The sequence below is a fragment of the Microcebus murinus genome, chromosome 3 (assembly GCF_040939455.1).
Source record: "Microcebus murinus isolate Inina chromosome 3, M.murinus_Inina_mat1.0, whole genome shotgun sequence".
Lineage (NCBI taxonomy): Eukaryota > Metazoa > Chordata > Mammalia > Primates > Cheirogaleidae > Microcebus > Microcebus murinus.
This window is the reverse complement of record NC_134106.1, coordinates 624926-639793: the sequence shown is the minus strand read 5'-3', so window position 1 is coordinate 639793 and position 14868 is coordinate 624926. Positions and strand designations below refer to the sequence as shown.

The 14868-nt window shown below is 52.5% G+C and overlaps 1 protein-coding gene across 1 annotated transcript in view; it reads right to left on the bottom strand.

Moving 5' to 3' along the window:
- The window catches only part of SNTG2 (syntrophin gamma 2), a 175628-nt gene that overhangs the window by 110489 nt on the left and 50271 nt on the right, over positions 1 to 14868 (bottom strand). The window contains exon 2 of the mRNA XM_076000461.1: positions 8020 to 8157. Within this exon, the coding sequence (XP_075856576.1) occupies positions 8020 to 8157 (138 nt within the window). The remainder of the gene's footprint in view (positions 1 to 8019; positions 8158 to 14868) is intronic.

Here is a 14868-nt window from a genome sequence, read left to right as displayed (position 1 = left end):
GTTTGTAAGAACAAATATACCAGCAACACTGAAAATACCAAGTTTCTTTAGCAGGGCTAAATCCAAACAAGACTGTGCAGGAACATATGAATTGAGACAACTTGCAATGATAAGAGGGTTGCACCTGAGATCTCGCGGAGTAGACCAGCACTCCGTGATCACAGGTAAATACATGCACAAAAGCAGGAAGTTTGCAAAGTGAAGGTGCAATGTTATTACGCTCATACCTAAATTTGAAAAATACACAAAAATATGTGTGTTGTCTGTGGAAAAACACATATGAAGGAAGAGTGTTAGAAATGAGGTGGAAGGACTCACAGGGACCTCGGGGTGTTGCCGGCCTCCGGGAAAAGGCAGGAGGAGACAGGACCCGGCTCCACCTGTGTGTGCAAAATCCATGTCTGGAACAGGAGCGATCCCAGCAGAGGGGAGATAACTACAGGGCTTCTGTTTACTTTTCAACCTTTTCTGGCTGAAAAATTATATAATTAAAATGCTTTGCAGAGTATGCAAGATGTCTCTGCTACAATAATTTTTAAGTTACTCAAAGTTATATTTGTTTTTTTTTTTTTTGTGGCTGGGTTACAGTTTATCAAAGTTATATTTGAAGGACATATTTTTGTGTTTGATTTCCTTATAAGGTGTGTTGGTTGTGTGTCACACCCACATACACATGTAAACGGTGATTTTATTTTTAATAAACCTTGGTGTTGAAACTTTTATAATGAACATGGCTGAACTATTCACTACTTTAAGGGTGTCACGGTCTTCAAGCCAGAACTTCCCTTGTTAAGTGAACCCTAATGTGAGCACCGTCAGGAAGCAGTTTAATGAGCTCACTCGACGGTGCTGGAGAATTTTGCACGAGTCAGCCTCGGTGCAGCCCACGAGAGGTGAACTCTGGCTCTTTTGCTGACGGCTGCATCTCGTGACTTGTTTTGGATGCGTTTTCCCGAAGGTCGGAGCTTCAGAGTCTGTGTCAACCCTGGCGTGTCCGGTGCCCGTGGCTGTGACAGGTCACATGTCACTTGCTCCGGGGCTCACTCGGACCCTGCAAGCACCTGTGTCTTACAGCTTCTTTGTATTCCTGCCATTCTCTCACCAAACGGTCCGCTGCCGTGCACACAAGTCTTCTGGAAATAAATGCATCCAAGATAAAGGGCAGTGGCCACTTTAAATATAAGGGGAATAGATTTCAAACAAGAATTGATCCTTCACTCTCACACTTGCAGAAAACGCACTCAGCGATTGTCACAGCGGGATTTGTTCCGACTTAAAGCCAGCCAGGCAATCAGCGAGAATATATATAGATTTCCCAGGGACAAAACGGGACTGAAGCGAGTGAATTATTCATATTAGAATGTCAGTGTGGAGCCACCAAACGCTCTCTCTAGTCCAGTTGGTGGCTGATCAGGAGCAAAGGAAAGGCCGGGCACCCTTGCGTGTGTGCTGTTTGCTGGTTCCAGGAGTAACAGCCAGTCCCCTGGAGCAGCTCTGCGCTCTGCGAATGTGCGTGTCTGTCTGTGTGTCCTGCACGGGGAACTTGGTGGCAGAGAGGGGGGCCAGGCTTGGTGTCGGGGGAGGGGGGCTATGCTGGCCAGGAAGCCACAGCTCACAGGCCCAGCGGGGCCACTGACTCGAGTAGGACCCGGGACCTCGGTTGCAAAGAGAGGCCAGGCTGCGAGGCAGGAGTCTGCGCCCCCAACACCCGTTGCAGGAAGGTGCGCATAGAAACTGGTTTTCAAGGCCCGGCGTGGTGGCTTACGCCTGTAATCCTAGCACTCTGGGAGGCTGAGGCGGGAGGATCGCTCAAGGTCAGGAGTCTGAGACCAGCCTGAGCAAGAGCGAGACCCTGTCTCTACTAAAAATAGAAAAAATAAATTAATTGCCCAAATAAAAATATATATAGAAAAAATTAGCCGGGCATGGTGGTGCATGCCTGTAGTCCCAGCTACTAGGGAGGCTGAGGCAGAAGGATTGCTTGAGCCCAGGAGTTTGAGGTTGCTGTGAGCTAGGCTGGCGACACGGCACTCTAGCCACCGCTGCAAGTATGGCCGCCCGCGGGGGGGAGGGGGGCGAGGGCCTCAGTGACACTGACGGGGACAGGAGCGGTAGGGCCAGGCAGCCTGTGACGTCCCAGAATGCAGAGATAACACGCCCTGGGCCTGCCTAATAGTCAGTGCCAGTGCGCAGGCTACGCCACGGGGCAGAGCCTCCCGCAGGAAGACGGAACATCGCGCTGCACACACTCGCCCGGAGACAGGAGCGGGGAAGGCACCCGAGCTCTTTCCTGGAGGCCACCGCACCGTGGTGACAGCATCAGACGGGTACACCACGAGAAAAGAAAGGCTGCGGGTGTCTTTTCACTCGTCCCTTTGGAATCTCAGACCCACTCCTGGGTCTGAGCGTCGAGTGCTGAGTCCTCCGTCCCTAACGCGGGACCCTCAGCCCCTCTCTCCCCAGCTCCAGCCCTGGCGTCACCCGCTGGGATTGCTGGTCCTCGGGTGTCAGCGGGGCCAGGCCACTCTCCAGCCCTCGGTGCTTCATTCTGTGCAATTTCTCCGGGTCTGTTCCACGGTCCACACGCCCACCCCTGTCTAACGTGCAATCTGGCTGGTGCAGTGAGGCTGACTCCGCCGATGGCCTGTATTTTAATCCCTAGACGTTCTCTTTGGTTTGTTTGAACATTTGCTGAATAAATTTTTATAGCCCCTTTATTCCTTGGTCGTATTTTTTATAACCTCTTTCGTGCCTTGCAACATAATAAATACAGGCATTTTATGTCCTGCATCCGATGGCTTTGCAGCCTGAAGTCTCTGTGGGTCGGTTTCTGCATTTTGTCTTTGATTCTTTTGGTCAGGATCCCGCGGGTTCCTTTGAACTGAAATTGGCCATCGTCAGGCCTGGATTTGGAGTGTGTTCTGCAGAGAGGATGTGCATTTCGCTTCCGCTTGGTCCCTGGGGAAACTCCAAGTCCGACACTTACATCTCATCTTCGGCTGGACGTTTTTGTGTCACACAAGACATTGAAATGTCAACGCCAAACCCAGGGAGCTCAGGGGACAGCTGTGTGTCCTCATCCCTCTTTCCGGTAAGAACTCCAACCCCACCCCTTCTACACAACAGGCGTTTTCTCAGGCTTGCTCACGAAAGATGCCACTTTTTTGATTTTCTTTCTTTATGGTTTTTCTTCCTTTATCTGAGAGAGTCCGATCTGTCCTCCTCTGGGGCTCAGCCCCTGGGCTGTGTCCTGATCCAAAGATCAGAGCCCCTCATCTGCCCGAGCTGAGCGGCAAACACCAGTGTCAGCGACTATATCGCTCCCTGAACTGACTGATGTCAACAGTCATCCCACAGTTTAGCGTCCCCACTGCCTGTGGCTCTACGAACGTCCCGCACACCAGGTGGCCTTCTGTGCTGGCCTTGCTAATTTATCAGACAGCATCTCTCAGGTTATAAACATAGAGTAGTGGTTAATGCTGCCTTCACCCTGTAGTTTACTCTGTGACATCACACCTGTAACTTCCTCTTCCTGAATCTTCGTTTCTTAAACAGTAACATGAAGACATGAGATTCCTTAAAATATTAATACTTTGTAACTGTAAGTTTGCCGTGACTTGAAGTGCCAAGTACAGCAGAGAGATCTATTAACAATACATCTCTACACGTAATTTTCCACCACAAGAATTCAAACCACCAACATAAGCGTACAAAAACGTCAAATGTACAGTGACGAGTATAAGAAACAAAGCGATCCGCACAAAACGCCGACATACAAGCAGCAGCTGGCCCTTTCCTGGCAAAAGCACAAACTCTCTCTGGGAGACAAATAGAGCATCCAGAAACTTCCAAGCATCCAGACCACCAGGTCTATCCACAGGGTAGGAAGACAGATGAAACACGAACCTCGGGCTCTAAACTGCGATGCTGAATTGGCAGAAGTTAAAAAACCCGTTGGTTTTGTTTGAGTGCGAATTTAGTTTTTCTCTCTTTGGCGACAAAAGTGACATCTACCATTACCTGATAGTGTGGCCACGTTTTCAGCAGGTTCAAGAAAACACGCCCAAGTCTCGCCTTCAACTGTGTCTCCTCGTACCTGCAACCGAGGGTCAGCGCGAGCTCACCACGGAGTGACCATAATGTGTGCAGCCACCAGAAACAGAGCTCAGAGCGTGAAAATTAATTATCCATATTAGCTGCTATTAAGGAAAACCGATCTCAAAAATAGCTGCCGTCTGAGGTGTACATCCGACTTTAGCAGGGACAGTCACAGCAGGCGCCGGCCTCACGGGCGGAGCGTCTGCCCGGGGACACTGAGGTGTGGCCTTCGGCAGTCACAGGGGCTGCAGCAGGCGCGGGTGGCCGAACCTCAGCGCCCGAATCTGTCACCCGTGCTGTGGGGACGGCAGCCGCACCTGCAGCACAATGCTGCAGGGGTTTTGCGCGAACACAGCGTGTGTGTTCTGGAAAGCCCTGGCGCCTGGCAACAGCATCACGCACGTGGGCCATCGCTGTTACTAGGACTGTAACCGTCTGGGGTTGAGGTCCCAATGATGGGCCCACGTCTGCCTGACCCTGACGTCTACGCCGTGGCCTGCACAAACACACGGGGACACTGGACGCCTCAACCGTGGAGCCATGAGGTCGTCCACCTGCTCTTCTGAATTATTTTCAGTGGAAAATAATCGTTCTCAGCCAGGTTCCCCGGTGGGGGCAACCCGGGAAACATTCCACGTCACGGATGCAGTGAGAACCCCGTGTCCCGGGGCCCCACGGCGATGTTCTGCTCCATTCTAAAAATGGCCGTGGCCCTTGCCGAGCGCAGTTCTTCCATTCCAAGAACACAGGGTGGATTCTCACGGCAAGACGGCTTTGCTTCTACACCGGCCGAGGAGGACAGGGTTCCCACTGCCCCCCGCTGACGGGCAGGGCCCGGCAGGATCCTGGTCCTGGGACACAGAAATTCTCGGCCCAGCAGCTGCCGGGTTCTCCTACGTGCATTTCCTCCACTCCCTGCCCGGCTCTAGCCAGGCCCCCTGGGCCCCCACAGCCGTCTCCGAGTCTCTAAGGAGGAGTCTGGGGGGACCAGCAGAGACGGATGAGGAACGGACCAAAGAGTGGGTGAAAATCCACATAACTGGGCATTCTGACACACCCTCTTATTTTAGAGCGGGGGACCCCAACGTTAAATCAACAATAATCACATATGCGGTTTTAGGTGATTTATAACAAAACACACAGTACACACCTGCCCATTTTTCTTAGGAAGGAGTCTTTAATTTTAACCCAGAATCTAACCTTGCATAGATAAGCTGACACCATGAAAAAAATCTCTATTAAGCAGGGTAACTGTTAAATGGTTACAAAACCCTCCCTAATGTCACCCTTCTTTGGTATTTAGAACGAGTGGAGGGAAACTGAGTCAAACTGACGTTTAGTGAGTGGTGACAGAAGGGAGGCCACGGGCTTCACCCGAGTACTAGAAGGAGAAAACTCCGCACCCTGGGGTCATGGCGGGGCCTGGAGCCTCCGGAAGGTGGATGGCAGGCAGGGGCTCCCCAAAAAACGCCCGCAGGTGTGGGGAGGTCAGGCCCCGGGAGGGGATGGGCCCTGAGGGTCCTGAGCCCAGGAAGGGGTGGGGGTGGGGTCCTCACGCAGGAGCGCAGCCCTTTCACCTTTTCACCTGCCAGGAAAGGGCTCGGGTCCCTCCTCCCCAAGGCCCAGCAGCGCTCAGAGGCCAGACCCGCACCGACCCACACCTCTGCCCTGGACAGCCGGCCCCCCGGAACGGGACCGTGGGGTGTCATTGCCGTTCTCTGAAGGTTGGCCATCTGGGTGTTCCTTCCCACAGTGCGCGGGTGGCAGGTGCGGACCAGGACCAGGACCTCGAGATGGGTGTGGTGGGCCGTGGTGGAACTGGTCTGGGGACAGCAGATGGCAGGACCCCACCCCAGCTCTGCCCCGCACTGCAGGGGTGCAGAGTGTGGGACAGGGGAGGGTGCAGACATTCGGGGACAGGGGAGGGTGCAGACATTTGGGGACAGGGCAGGGTGCAGACATTCGGGGACAGGGGAAGGTGCAGACATTCAGGGATGGGAGGATACAGACATTCGGGGACAGGGGAGGATGCAGACATTTGGGGACAGGGCAGGGTGCAGACATTTGGGGACAGGGGAGGGTACAGACATTCGGGGACAGGGGAGGGTGCAGACATTTGGGGACAGGGCAGGGTGCAGACATTCGGGGACAGGGCAGGGTGACTTGGGCCCAGCCACATGGAGGGGTTTCCCACAGAAGTGGGAACGACCACCCGCAGAAGCAACACCTGCCTCACGTGCAAGACCAAGTCAGGATGGGACCACTGCCCCAGGATGCCCCCTTCCATCAGCACCGACAGGAAATGCAGGTCGAGACCAGCCAGAACACGCCGTGTCCATTCCATGTCCAGGGTCCCAACAGGAAGACTCAGAAAACCAGATAAATGAGGCCTCCGGAGGCTCGAACTCGGAAATGCAAATGACTTTTGGAATATTTCCAAAAACACACTGAAAAGAACGTGTTTTCCACCGCGTGATTTCTTTACCATCCCTGTCTGTAGGCACTGGGCGTATTTAAAGGGGGGTGGTGTCAGGGCCTTGAATCGCGCTGCACTGACTCACCCCGCCACTGCTCTCGCTAGCGGGAATGCTGGGAGGTTCGCAGACTGATCAGGGTTTAACACGGTATATTTCACCTGCAGGGGTCCTCTGAGAATAAAGTCGCAGAAATGTCACCACTAATGTTCATTCACTACTCGACTACATCTACTGTGTTTCCCCCAAAATAAGCCCTAGCAGGATGTCTAAGCAAATGTGCAATAGAAGCCCCACCCCGAAAATAAGCCCTAGTGACGGGCGTGGCTACAGCGCATCTGCACAACCCATGCATGTCGTTGCGGAGCGGGAAAGAAGACGAGCAGCCCTTCTCATCTGCCCCGTGAGAGCTCCATTGCTCGACATGAGAGACTGGGGCCGATGGTTCTAAAGGAAATAGAGTCACAAGAAATTCAGGATGGAATTCGGGGTTTGGAGAGTGATGATGATGTTCCAGAAGAAGACAACTTAACTTTTTTTAAATAAATGTAGATTATTGTACCGTACTTTGAAAAAATAATACATCCCCCGAAAATAAGTCCTAGGGTGTCTTCTTGAGGAAAGATAAATATAAGACCCTGTCTTATTTTCAGGGAAACACGGTAATAACAAAGTTCTTACCCTTAAGACAATTTCATGGGTGCATCAGAGCACAGAGGAAGCCAAGAGGGCCCCCGTGTGTCTGCCCCGTCCGCACGGCAGTGCAGACAGAACCCGGCGTTACGCTTTCAGAAGTAGCCACCCGTGCCCTGTTACTCCTTTTAGTCTGCAGTGAGAACACATCACATCCCATTTAGCGTTTGGGGCCATTTTTTATGTAGAGCTTCTCATGGAAAACATGCCAAGAAACAAACTAGGAAAGTCAGGGAGGGAGACAGTAAGACCCAGCCTTAAAAATACATTTTGTGCTGTCAGCCAGTGGTCTCAGATATTTAAATAGTAAGTGGCAGCTCTTTGCCAGCCGCTATTCTTTCTTTTTTTCTTTGAGACAGAGTCTCACTCTGTTGCCCGGGCTAGAGTGAGTGCTGTGGCGCCAGCCTTGCTCACAGCAACCTCCAACTCCTGGGCTCAAGTGATCCTCCTGCCTCAGCCTCCCAAGTAGCTGGGACTACAGGTATGCAGCCACCATGCCGGCTAATTTTTCTACATATTTTTAGTTGGCCAATTAATTTCTTTCTATATTTAGTAGAGACGGGGGGTCCTGCTCTTGCTCAGGCTGGTCTCGAACTCCTAACCTCGAGCGATCCTCCCGCCTCGGCCTCCCAGAGTGTTGGGATTACAGGCGTGAGCCACCGCGCCCGGCCACCAGCAGCCGTTCTTGAAGGACACTTCCCAAGGTCTCCCTCCGGCTCACAGCCGGGAGCTCCCGTGGTCGCAGGGCACTTACATCCGTGGTGGGGCGGCCCCCGTCCACGCGGACCACGTCCTGTTTCTGGATGGTCAGGACCTCCTGGGTCAGCTTCAGGCGGACGTCGTAGGCGCCTGCAGAGCCCTCCTCGTGCAGCAGGGCGAGAGCCGTCGTGGTCTGCAGAGACAGGCGGGAACATGGTGGCGTGAGCACAGCACAGCACGGCCGCAGGGATGGCGCCATCTCCCCTCCCCCAGCTGCCCGAGCTGCACCTGTGTCTCGCCTCACCTGGACAGAGCCGCGCCCAGCAGGGCAGCATCCCACTATTTGTACGCCAGCACAAAGGCATCTCCGGTACTTATTCTTGGGCCTTTTTTTTTTTGAGACAGAGTCTCACTCTGTTGCCTGGGCTAGAGTGCCGTGGCGTCAGCCTAGCTCACAGCAACCTCAACCTCCTGGGCTCTAGCAATCCTCCTGCCTCAGCCTCCCGAGTAGCTGGGACTACAGCCATGTGCCACCGTGCCCGGCTAATTTTTTCTATATATTTTTAGCTGTTCAATTAATTTCTTTCTATTTTTAGTAGAGACGGGGTCTCGCTCTTGCTCAGGCTGGTTTTGAACTCCTGACCTTGAGCAATCCTCCCGGCTCGGCCTCCCAGAGTGCTAGGATGACAGGCGTGTGCCACCACACCCACCCCCTTGGGCAATTTATATAGGATTTATATAGAACATATTTTTGAAAGAAAATTAGCTGGGACTTCTCTTTAAGTTTAAAAAGTTGCAATAGTATTTCCTTTAATCAATGTCTCTGCTTCTAGAATGGTATTATTTTTCACTTGAAAGCCATTTGGATAAAAGTGATCTTTCTTAAAAGGTTAAAAAAAATTTTTATGAAGATGTGTTGGCTTGCAGTAGGAAAGAAACATCACATTGGAAATGACCAGAATGTAAATATCAGGTGCAACAACTAAACAGGCATAGATGTTACTAGGGCTAAGCAGGTGCGGCTCCGTGTCCCTGAGTTTGCAACGTGGCCTCTGCCACCCGGGAGGCTGGGACCCCAGGATCAGGGGCTTGTGTTGCTCCTTCACACCAGGCAACGAAATCTGGATTTGCCAGGAGATGTCGATGAGCAGGGAAATGTAATCAATTAAAGGAGACAAATCTGTCAGCTCCATCAGCGGGTGGAAAATGGGCAGGTCAGAAAGACACCTTTGCACAGGTGAGGAAAAGCTGCACCCGCTGGGTGGGAGTTACAGATGGAGCCTGGGGCTGGAATTCTATCGGTTTCTCCCCCACCCCCCCAGGGCACACACCCCATTCTGTCCATGCTGGGAGCTGGGGATGGGGGCGACCGTCCAGCTGTGGGCTGCATGTCCGGGCGAGCACACTCAGTGGGACTCCTTCTCGGGAGGCCCTGCCCCGTCCTGGGCCCTGGGTGTGGCCGGCACCAGGCCCTGGGCCCTCTGTACCTGGACCCGGCCCTTCCCTACTCCCCGGAGGTCTGAGCCCCCCAGGGTGACTGAGAAATGCACATGGGTCCATGACAGCAGGAAGTCGGGCGGTATTTTCCCCACGAGCATGTGTGACTGTTATAATTAGACACCTGCTTGGAAAAGGCAGAATTTAACTAGCTGGGGTAGAGCTGCACGAGACGCACATGCAAGACACCCTGCCTGGCCTTTGACTGAGCTCTCAGCGCTCTGAGCACACCGAGTCCACACCCACGGACTTTGCTCTCCCAGCTCTGCCTGGTTGCAGGGCCACGGCCCCACCAGGCTCTGCACGGACAGGAAGCCCAGCCCAGGACAGGATTCGGCCAGGGGGTGGGCTTGGGATTGGGAGGAACTGGGGACACCTGGATCCCTCCCTCCCCCCGGCCCACGGGAGCCGGCCCTGCGGTGTGACGACACCCAACGGCACGTCTGAGCCCTGAGGAAGCCGGTTCCCATGGGAGCTATGCCGTCCTCTGCCCAGGCTCACCCCGCAGGTGCCCTCCTCCCAGGGTCTCTGCCTGTCCAGCCCCTGTCCCTGCTCAGAGCCGGGAGACCCTAGCCCTTGGCCATGTAGCTCTCGGAAGGACCGGGCGCATGTTTCTGTCCTTCTTTCTCCACCCTGGTGCTCAGGGTCCCAGCCCCTCCAGCCACTGAGACGGACCTGCTCTCCGGCTCTGCCAGAAGGCAGGTGGCCGCCGAGATTCCTGACAGCTCCCTGCAGACTAGAGCTGAGGATGGTTGGAGCAGGTGCTGTCGCTCCAGCCCAGAGCACAAACCTCCACTGCTGGTTTTGCAGGGTCCAGACCCTTTTCCTGCCACCCTGACACCTCCCAACGTCCGTCTCATGCCCTAGAAACCGTCTGCATGCAGCCACATGCTCGCAGATGCATGCACACCCGCGCACACAGATGCATACACACGTGCACACAGATGCATGCCCACACGTGCACATATAGATGCATGCACACACATGCGCACAGATGCATGCACACACGTGAGCATAGATGCATGCACACACGTGCACATATAGATGCATGCACACACATGCACACAGATGTATGCACACACGTGCACACACATGCATACAGATGCACGCACACATGTGCACACAGATGCATGCACACACATACACAGATGCATACATACGTGTGCACACGGATGCATGCACACACTTGGACACACAGATGTGTGCACACATGTGCACATATAGATGTATGCACACATCCACACAGATGCATGCACATGTGCACACACAGATGCATGCACACAAGTGCACATATAGATGTGTGCACACAGATGTGCATAGATGCACGCACACGTGCACACATAGATGAGTGCCCACACATGCACGTATAGATGCATAACACGTGTGCACAGGTGCATGCACACACGTGCACACACACACACCGCCACACAGCACATACATCACAGCACATACATCCCTGTGCAAAGCATGCACAAGCATGCACGACACGAACTTTCAACTGATTCACCCCACGGCGTGGTTGGCCACTCCACCCGTCAGTTGTCCTGGCGATGGAGCTGCCAGGACCCCAGGGACCAGGGACAGAAAACCCCGAGCCAGGTGTTTGAAAGAGGAGAGAAGCTTCCGGGACGAGGTCGAGGAAAGGCTGGTCAGAGCCTTAGCAGTCGTGAGACATAACAGTTTAAGTGTTTAATACGAATGAAAGCAGGTGGGACTCAGTAAGGATCTATAACGAGTCGTCTGCTGCTGCATCCTGCCGTCTGAGCCAGACGACGCACTCTGAAATAAACCCAACTTCTGCTCAAAATGTTAAAAGAAAAAATTAAAGTCTGGAACCAAACCAAAGTAGAGATAATTAGACACTCCAACTCGAATTCGCAATGTTATGCTAATTGCTTCCTTCCACAAAACACTCATGTTAAGTCAAATTGGTGTTACTTTGCCAGAGGTAGGTATTCACCCTAATTATCTGGGTGAACTGGGTCCACCAAATATTAAAGATTGTCTGGCTACAGCTCTGTGTGTTTATTGTACAACTGGCGTCGTGGTGTTTACGCACTTTGGCCAATGACCTTTGCACTCCGTAGCAAACACCAAGCCCCCGCAGGAAGCGGGGATGCCACCAGCAGAGTGGCAGATGGCGTCAAAGGTGCTCCAGGCCTGTCACCTGCCCAGCGGCCACACACACGTGAACGGCCTGCCTCACTGCCCTGAGCCTCTGGTTCCCGACCTGCAAAGGCAGGTACTGTGTTTCCCCGAAAATAAGACCTCCCCATAACATAAGCCCTAGCAGGATTTCTAAGCATTTGTGCAATAGAAGCCCCACCCCGAAAATAAGCCCTAGTGACAGGCGTGGCTACGCAGTGCATCTGCACAACCCATGCATGTCGTCGAGGAGCGGGAAAGAACACGAGCAGCCCTTCTCATCTGCCCCATGAGAGCTCTAGTGCTCGACATGAGAGATCGGGGCCAATGGTTCCAAAGGAAATAGAGTCACAAGAAATTCAGGATGGAATTCGGAGTTTGGAGAGTGATGATGATGTTCCAGAAGAAGACGACTTAACTATATTTGAATAAATGTAGATTGTTGTACCGTAGTTAAAAAAAAAAAATAACACATCCCCTGAAAATAAGTCCTAGGGTGTCTTCTTGAAGGAAAATAAATATAAGACCCTGTCTTATTTTCGGGGAAACACGGTAGTTCCGACTTCTCTCAGATGAGAGAACAAGTACAGAGACGGTACCTGTGCAAGTTTCTGACACACAGAGCCTGTCACACACAGCAGGGGTTCGATGTCATTCAGGGATTTTCCTGGTGGGCTGTCTTTTTGAACTATTTTATATATCCAGTATGACTTAAACCACTTTTGGCACAAGAGGGAAACATGAACTTTATTAATACAGCAGCAAATCACACAAACCGAAAGAATCAAGACATCGACAGGTGGTCTGCTGGCAAGAGTCACGTCAGTTAAAAAAAAGTCCACGCTCCGGACTTGAGCGAGAGATAAGCCCAGACACTCCAGAAAAGAAGACGACCTCAGTGGCCTGCTGGGACTCCACCGAGACACACAGGGAAAGGGCCACCGCTTGCTCCCAGGGCTAGCCAAAAGTGGAGCCCTAGCACATCCATTTCACACCAGCCAACCGACAGCAAAAACTTTACACGTGAGAGTGGGAAACGCCCTGCTCATGAAGGTGAGTGTTCGAAGCGCAAGACAGGACACAACGCCCCAGGAAAGGGGCGTGTTCCGCCGGGACGTGCCGGCGGGCCGAGGCGGGCCTGGAAGCCGTCTGTCTAAGTGTGATCAGTCTCCCCAAACACGTGTGCGCCTTGAGTCCCAGGCAACGTCAGAGCCGGGACGGGCGGGAAGTTCCGGAACTTTGTCCAGCGGCAAACGTACGCACCTGCCTGGCTCCGGTGGCTTGCCCCGCGGGCTCACCTGGGCTATTGCTTTCGTGAGGGACTTTGGGCAAGTCGCTGCTCCTCTGTGGGTGTCGTCCCAGCACCCGCGTGATGAGAAAGCCGGTCTCCGTGGTCCGTTCTGCACGCTAGTGCATAATCCCACAGTTATTTCACTGGCTCTGCTTTAAAATGACACGATCTGATTCTTTGACCAGCATGGCTTAGACATAATGTAACAATCAAAGTAGATCGCACACATAAAATGATTCGAAAACTTCAAAATACCGTCCACATTAAGGGAGCACCCTCTTAAAAACTATTGTTTCTCTTAGAGCAGTATAGCACAAAGCAGACTCGCTTAAAAAAATAAGCTCTCCCTATTACAACAATCACATTTCTTAAGTTCTGCTAAATCAGTATTTGATCATTTCACCTGAGTTGCCTTAACATGTATACTCTGCTTACTCCTGGGAAACCATTTCCTGAGAAAGTTAGGATGTGCATAGCATTTCGAAAGGTATGCCCAACATCAGATATAGAGCAAGCTTTAGATTAGTTAGGGAACAATATCTAAATGCATTCGTTTAAGTTCAGTTAGCTACACAATAGTCTCATCTATTCATTTTGTAGAACTAAAATACTTATCACTCAACACCTTTATCAAATTTCCCCAAAATTTAGGTGAATTCTTGCCCGGTGTAAAGCCCCCTGTTGATTCTGCGTGTATGAAGGTTTTGGAAATACTCCTCAAAACTGCCCAGCCAACCACATGACCCCCTTAACTCCAGGTTCCCAGAAGTTGTCACACTTAATATTAATATATTTAGGCCAAGAGAATGTCAGGGGAAGAACCCGCATCACAGCTAAGGAGGTCGCGGTGATTTCAGTTCATGAGACGTCATCCGCCACCTGTCGCTTTGGGTGGCAATGCCCGTCAAACACAGGGCAAGCCGGAGCATCGCCTTGTGCAGACAGGGGTGCAGGGGAAGGGGGCAGGGACCCCACCCACACCTCACACGAGGCCTCTCGGCAGCAAATCAGGCTCCACGTCTACCTCTGGGTCCCTTGCTCTTTCCTCCTCTCAAGTCTTGAACCCCTCAAAGCCACCCATGAGGGTGGGAATCAGCTGCTTCCAGATTCCTGTACACGCTGATATTTCCACCTTCTCTCGGGAGTCAAAAATGTTCTTAATGGCATTTAGAATGGCAAATCCTCTCCAGAAGGTTTTCGGCAGGCTTCGCCTAGACACACGGGAGGAGTGTCGCAGATGTAGCCTATCTGCCGCAGATGTAGCCTTCCAGAGTGTATTTCTTCAGTAACAGGTCTTGGGAGTTGAAATGACTCCTTGACCCACGGGCTGCAGAATGGGGGTTGTGTTAGCACCCACGAAAAGAACATTCATCTCCTTGTGCATCTCCGTCAGAGCTCCAGGGAGACTCGGTGCCTTGGCAATAAGCAGTAGTATTTTGAAAGGAATCTTCTTTTTTTCTTTTTTCTGAGCCATAGGTCTCAAACAGCGAACTTGAAATATTTAGCTAACCACGCTGTGAACAGATGTGCTGTCATCCAGGCTTCGCTGCTCCACTTACAGAAGAGCACAGCTAAGAGAGTAGACTTAGCATCATTCTTCAGGGCCCTAGGATTTCTGGAATCGTACACGAGCGGTGGCTCCAGCACAAAGCCACCTGCTGTATCAGCCGCTGAGGCAAGAGAGCCAGCCTGCCCTGGGAAGAAGCTCTGAGGCCAGGCGTTGACTTCTCTCTGGCTGCGACAGTCCTAGACGGCACCTCCTTTCAACACGAGGCTGTTTCATCTACACTGAAATTCTGCTGTTAGTGCAGCCACCTTCGCCGGCAATCCCAGCCGGACCTTCTGGGCAACTTGCTGCGGCTTCTCCACGTCAGCACTCGCGGCTGCACCTTGCACTCTGTATCACGCTCTCCTTAAACCTCACGAGCCAGCCTCTGCCGGCTTCAGACTTTGGCTCTGCAGCTTCCTGGC